Genomic DNA, 6,960 nt, shown 5'->3' with positions numbered 1-6,960 from the left:
TTCCAGAAGTGGAACTGGTGGAACTGGAGTTCTCACTAGTGACCTGGAGAGCCATTCCGTAAAATGTTGTCAATTCAGAGGCCCAGAGTGATGAGGTTTTCAAGGTCATTGGGTGTCTCCTGGATAGACAGCTCATCTTTCAAGTGCTCTGAGAGACCATGCTGATAATGGGCCAACCATGTCCACGTTCTAGCCCCACATAATCCATAAAATCTTGTAATTCAGATTATTTTAAGACTGATTAAATTCAGATCCAGAATTTATTAGTTGGACAATTAATCAGCAAAACTGTTTATTATCAAAGGTTTACAATTTGCAGACACTTAACGTATTTTTGTTTTGATTGAGAATTTTGGATATCATTCACAATGCATGTGTTTGTCACTTAGCTGCAATGTGCCACACTGGATAAATTATCTTTGTTACCTGGAGTAAGAAAGAAGGGAACTGGTATCATTAAATTCAAAATAATTGCTTTTTGACTCAAGGCAGGGAAATGCTGAGTTTTGGACGTACCTGTGTAATTGAATCCACATTTTCTTAAAGAAAATCCTGACATAACTCCCAAAAGCAATGTTATTCTTGATGGAGTTCCTCTTTCATTGTTTTTGAGGTAACAAATGTAGCTACAAATGAAACACAAAGTCATTACAGAGCTTGAATTCTTCACATGATCACTAAGCAAATTTTGTTTTCTTTGCTAACCACTCTGCACAAAAGAGCTTTCTAAACTGTTAATTGGCATTATTTGTTCATGGCAAGCAGACATTTTGAGCATGAAGAAATGCCTTAGAAGTGACAGGAAATCATTACATATGAGGGATCCAAGAATACACTGAAAACTGTGTTGAAAACTGTGATTACTACAACGCAGAATATTATTCAAATAATTGACTAACCGCTGTGCTTCATTGTGAAACTCCTTTTTCACAAAGGTGAAAAACTGACAATGAGGCTCCTTGGTACATTTACGCTGGCAATTGTGTTCATCCTCAACTACAGACTGATGGAAGTCATCCCCCGGAAAGTCAAGACCATCAAAACTCTGTTCATAACAGGCTGAAAAAAGTAGAATGTGAAACTAATTACCAACTAATAATTAATAATAAAGTGTAAAATAATTTAATTTAATTAAGTTTAGATGATAGACATAAACTCATAATATGAGTTCTCCATATCCATATCTATTGGCTTGGATATGACAGTAATAATGTTTGAGATTTTACCTATATTTATCACATTCCATGCTCAGCTTAACATGGAAGTGCAGAATTTCCTGACAGTGATTCTCCACACTCTGATGGCAGCCTTATTTAGGGCACTCAAAAGAACTTGTTGGTCTGAACAGATATTGAAGTATTCATGAAGTGCTCTAACTTTTTTGTCTTGATTTAACCACAAATTAAGCTTAGCAAGCTTTGTAATTTTGAATGATTCTATAGATGTCATAAGTACTTACCTGAGGGAATTACAAGGGAGATAAAATACACATTAAAGTTAATAAAAAACTATGAATTTGACTGCCTAGCCAGCTGGGTATTTTTTGATGTTCTTGGCCTTTTCTCCTTGGAGCGACGGAGGATGTGAGGTGACCTGATAGAGGTATATAAGATGATGAGGGGCATTGATCGTGTGGATAGTCAGAGGCTTTTTCCCAGGGCTGAAATAGCTAACACAAGGGGGCATAATTTTAAGGTGTTTGGAAATAGGTACCCCTGTCTCTGGACCACTCACCTCATTACTGAGTCTCATAGCATGATTGTATCTAAAAGATATCCAGTTAAGGTATCCGAAAGATATACAATTACTCGCTGCTGCTGGGCCCCCAGTCTCCCCTTCCCCACCAGCACTCTGCAAGGTCATGTCTCTCAGGACCCACTGTCAGCTCTTGGGTCCTCTAAGCCTCCATCTTCCACCTTCCCTGAACACCCCAACCCTCCTGTCCTCTGACACCAGCTCTCATCATCGCTGTGTCTTCAATGTTCCCTCTGACCTTTGCTCCTCTTTGCCCACACCTCAGTGAGTTCTGTGCTGGCTTGCACATCAAGCTCTTCTTTCCTCGTCTCCATCTCCAAGGCTACTTCTTTGGCAAGGATTCCACACCCTGTACTGATGGCCTGTACTCCTGTCTTCAACACTCCTCTTCTTCTTGGACACCCAGTTCTGGTTCTCAGCCTGCTCTGGATCTTTTCATCTCAAGCTGCTGACGAGACATCAACTTCAGCATGCCTCAAAGCTTATGTGCTCTGAATGCACTGCCCACCATCTCTCCACACCAATGCCAAACTTAACTGCAGTCAGAGGGGGTGCTGTTGTAGTGTGGCACACAGACCTCTACCTTGCTGAGGCCAGGCAGCTCCTTTTATCCACCCCTTGAAAAAGACCATAAGAAACCTGTCTCCGACACCATCACTGACCTCATCCACTCTGGAGAACTCCCTCCACTGCCACCAAATTTATCATTCCCTGACCCCGCACTACTCGTTTCTACCTTCTACCCAAGATCCTCAAACCTGACTGTCTGGATAGGCCTGTTGTCTTCTGCCTGCTCCTACCCTACTGAACTTGTGTCCTCATGCCTCGACTCCATCCTATCTCCCTCGTGATACCTTCCCCTACATCCGTGACACTTCTCACATTCTCGATCTCCTCAGTAACTTTCAATTCCCCGGACTTGACCACCTCATTTTCACTGTGGATGTTCAGTCCCTATACATTTATATCCCCCTTCATGAAGGCTTCAAAGTTCTTCACTTCTTTCTAGACAAAAGAACCAACCATTTCCCCTCCACCACCACCTTCATCCTAAACAATTTTTCCTTTGGCTCCTACCACTTTCTCCAAACTCGAGGGGTAGTCATGGGCACATGTGGGCCCCAAGAAGGCCTACCTCTCATTAGTTACATAGAACAGTCCATGTTTGAAGCTTTCCCCAGTTACACTCCCCAACTCTTCCTCTGCTACATTGACAACTGCATTGCCACTGCTTCATGCACCTATGCTGAGCTCATCAATTTTATCAACTTTGCCTCCAACTTCCACCCTGCCTGTAAATTCACTTGGGTCATTTCTGACACCTCCCTCCTCTTTCTCAATCTCCTGTCTCCATCTCTGGAGACAAACTGTCAATCGACATCTTTTGTAAACCTACTTATTCCCACAGATAGCTTCACTAAATCTCATCCTACTCTATCTCCTATAAAAATGCCATTCCTTTTCTCAGTTTCTTTGTCTCCACTACATCTGTTCCCAGGATGTGATTTCACTTTCCAGGACATCATAGATGTCCTCCTTCTTTAAAGGAAGGGGCTTCCCTCCCTCCACTATTGATGCTACACTCACCCGCATCTCCTCTAGTTCCTGAACATCTGCATACACCCCATCTTTTCACTGCTTTAACCATTCCTCGCTCTTACCTACCACCCCAACAGCCTCCGCATCCAATGCATTATCCTCCGCTACTTCCGTTATCTATAAAGGGATCCCACTACTAAATATATCCCTACCTCCCCTCACCCACTCTCTGCTTTCTGCAGAGATTGTTCCCTCCACAACTCCCTTGTCCATTCGTCCCTCCCCACTAATCTCCCTCCCAGCACTTATCCCTGCAAGTGTCCTGAGTGCTATACCTGCCCAGACACCTGCCACCTCACCTCCATTCAGGGTCCCAAAGAGTCCTTCTAGGTGAAGAAACTTTTCACCTGCTAATCTGCTGGTGTCATCTATTGTATCCAGTGCTCCCGGTGTGGCCTCCTCTACATTGGTGAGACCTGTCATAAATTGGGGGTCTGCTTCATCAAGTACCTCCACTCCATCCACCACAAGTGGGACTTCCCAGTGGCCAAGTATTTTAATTCTGATTTCCATTCCTGTTCTGACTTGCCGATCCGTGGCCTCCTCTTGTGCCAAGATGCAGCCAATTCTCAGGGTGGAGAAGCAACACCTTTTATTCCATCTGGGTACCCTCCAAACTGATGGCATGAATATTGATTTCTCCTTCCGGTGGACAGCTTCTATCCTCCCACCCCTCTCTATTCCCCACTCTGACCTGTTACCTCTTCTCACCTCCCCTTGGGTCCCCTCCCCCTTCCCTTTCTCCTATGGTCCGCTCTCCTCGCTTATCAGATTCCTTCTTCTCCAGCCCTTGAACTTTCCCACCCACCTGGCTTCACCCATCACCTTCCAGCTAGCCTCCTTCCCCTGCCCCATCCTTTTATTCTGCCGTCTTAGCCCTTCCTTCTCAGTCCTGAAGAAGTGCCTCGGCCCGAAACGTCAACTGTCTATTCATTTTCCTAGAGGCTGCATGACCTGCTGAGTTCATCCAGCATTTTGTGTGTGTTGCTGTCCAATTAAGTGTTAGGTTCAAGACAAAAAAATGATTTCAATTTTTTTTATACATAAGATAGTGTAACAGACTCCAAACTGTTTATAGAAATATCTTCAAGGCCCAAATTCTGCTTCATAATCATCAGCACGGATTGGTTCAGCTTAATTAGCTCCTTCCATATTGTAATTCTCAATATAACTCTATGCTTTTCTAATCTCTCTATGAAAATAGGACATTTTCCCAAAGATATAAGTATTAAATTTAATGAAAAAATTGGGGCGCCATGGTAATGTAGTGGTAAGTGTAACGCTATCACAGCTCAGGGAATTCCCAACTTCAGTGTTCAATTGCTGCGCCATTCTCTAAGGGGTCTCTGTATGTCCTCCCTATGGAATGCATGGGTTTTCTCTGGATCTTCCGGTTTCCTCCAACAGTCATAAGACATACCAGATCAGTTCATTTTCGTTGGAAATTGTCCTGTGGTTAGGTTAAGGTTAATTGGGTTTGTCGGCGGCTGCTCGATGGTCCAGAGGGGCCCACTCCATGCTGCATCGCTAAATAAGTAAATAATCTTGCCTCTAGAAAAGTCAAAGTTTAATTAATCAACTCTTCCTTTGCACATACTGTAACAAAATGAAGGACAAAAAGTCTTACCTTCGTTATCTTGTGAAAGAAATTCAGATGAAGCCACCATAAAGCAAAGAAGATATATTAGACTCTTCATTCCTCTGCTCCTCGATGCTGATTAATCCCTTCAGATAATTACTATGAAAATAGAGGTGATGATGTAAATTCAAACAACTGCAAGCATTCAATATTTAATATACTCAAATATTGTTTCTATAGGAATATTTCTTCAGGAATATGTATAAATAAAAAGTGCATTTAAATTCATTCAATTAAGCCTTTAGAAAGCAAATTGCTTGAAAGTTGCCCACAACCCCAGCAGTTCCTATTTTATGATACGGAAGACCATTATTCCATTAAATTAAGTCAGGTCTCAAAGCAAGCCCGTCCATCCATTCCTCCCACTAATTTTCCTGTAGCATATCCTCTCATGTCCATCAATTCACCCTGATTCTCCTTCCTACCCATCGAAGTGAGTGGTATTTACACCAGCCAATTAACCTACCAGCAAGTCTTTAGGAGCAGAAGGGAAATCCACAAAGTAACTGGGATAACATGCAAATTCTACCCATACACACACAGAGTACCCAAGGACAGGACCAAATCCAGATTGTTGGAGTTATACATAACACAGCAGCTATGCCTGCTGCACCACAGTGTTGCTACCATCTCCACTGAAATGAATAACACTGCTACACCTGTTCCAGGTCTAACTACTGAAAAATCACAGGAACTTCCCAATCCATACTGGATTCCTCAAATCCAACACCAGAGAGCAGTTGGAATGACAGCAATAATCAGACATAATGGCATTCATATTTTGCGTCCTTGCACCAGAGTTCCAAACTTCCCCATGGTTATGAGGGGAAATGCTGGCAGTTTCAAGTTGCTGACTTTTTTAGAGAAAATTCAAACCATTGTATTTCACTATGTTTTTGTTAATGCAATTCAGAGTATGCCATAACCACTCAGAGACTCCTCTGCTAAGTGTGGGAAGGCTGAATTAAAATGGCCACATTTATGCATTTATAATAATATCTTCCCAAATAAGAATTTTGGAAATTAATTTAGTATAATCTCATTATAAAAAAATAATTACCTTTTTTTGTCTTGTGGCAAAATTTTAAGAGATTCTTGTTTGATACATCAAAGTTTCCAGACTGTGTTTACATCATTTTGCCCTTTGCAGTCTAGAAAATGGAAACTACTGCGAAATATATGTACATTTAACAAAGGTCAGTGACTGAATGAACACTGTTAAATTTTAACTAGTGCTTATGATCAAATGATTGCATTTACCAAAGACTTGATACTTGCAACTGATTTCCATACATGCCTGAAGATTTCTAAAGTGATTGGATTAACTTTGAGTTTGTTCATTTCTAAGCATTTCAATTGACTTCGATATCCAGTGATCTTGCTTAAACCTGCTTGAAAATACAGCTGTTTGGATGTTGAGAAGACAAAGGAGTAGGCACCCTGCTACTTTCAATGATTTGTTAATGTCTCTCCTTTAAAATTGCCTCTCATAATCCACTTTACAAATCATATATTTCCGCTCAGTTAACACAAGGTTCATTCCAGATTGACTCTAGCTCAGTGTTCAATGCCATCAGCCCCTCAAAAATTCTACAAGACTGAGCTTCTGTACCTCCCTTTGCAATTAGATTCTTGACTTCGTCACTGAGAGACCATCGAGGAGATGATGTATCGGGAAGGTGTTATCCACCATTAATGAACTCCATCATCTACCCTGTTCCTTCTTTTAACTAAAGCCAATAGGCAGGAGGTACAAGAGCCTGAGAACCCACAACTCAAGGTTCAGCAGCAGCTTCTTCTTCACTGCCATCAGGTTTTTGAGCTGATTTGAAAAACCCTACCTCAGACTATATGTCCCTCACTTGCACTAATGTCAGGATGCCCTTCACAATAAATTTGTGAATAAACATGACAATATGCAATGAAGCTTGTAATATGCACTTAATAAGAGCTTTCAGTTGCTTACA

General features: G+C 41.7%; 1 protein-coding gene across 1 annotated transcript; it reads right to left on the bottom strand.

Moving 5' to 3' along the window:
* Window positions 1-310: 310 nt before the first annotated feature.
* LOC140194588 (plasma kallikrein-like) lies at window positions 311-6,110 on the bottom strand. The gene is made up of 5 exons (XM_072251810.1): window positions 6,054-6,110; window positions 4,982-5,092; window positions 900-1,059; window positions 517-626; window positions 311-426 (listed from the first exon to the last, which is right to left on the bottom strand). Exons 2-5 carry the CDS (start codon window positions 5,049-5,051, stop codon window positions 386-388), a joined length of 381 nt encoding a protein of 126 aa, XP_072107911.1. The 5' UTR covers window positions 5,052-5,092; window positions 6,054-6,110; the 3' UTR covers window positions 311-385.
* Between the last annotated feature and the right edge of the window lie 850 nt (window positions 6,111-6,960).

This window comes from Mobula birostris, chromosome 3 (genome assembly GCF_030028105.1).
Source record: "Mobula birostris isolate sMobBir1 chromosome 3, sMobBir1.hap1, whole genome shotgun sequence".
Lineage (NCBI taxonomy): Eukaryota > Metazoa > Chordata > Chondrichthyes > Myliobatiformes > Myliobatidae > Mobula > Mobula birostris.
Note: the sequence above shows the minus strand (reverse complement) of the source record. Positions and strands in the feature narration are given on the sequence as shown.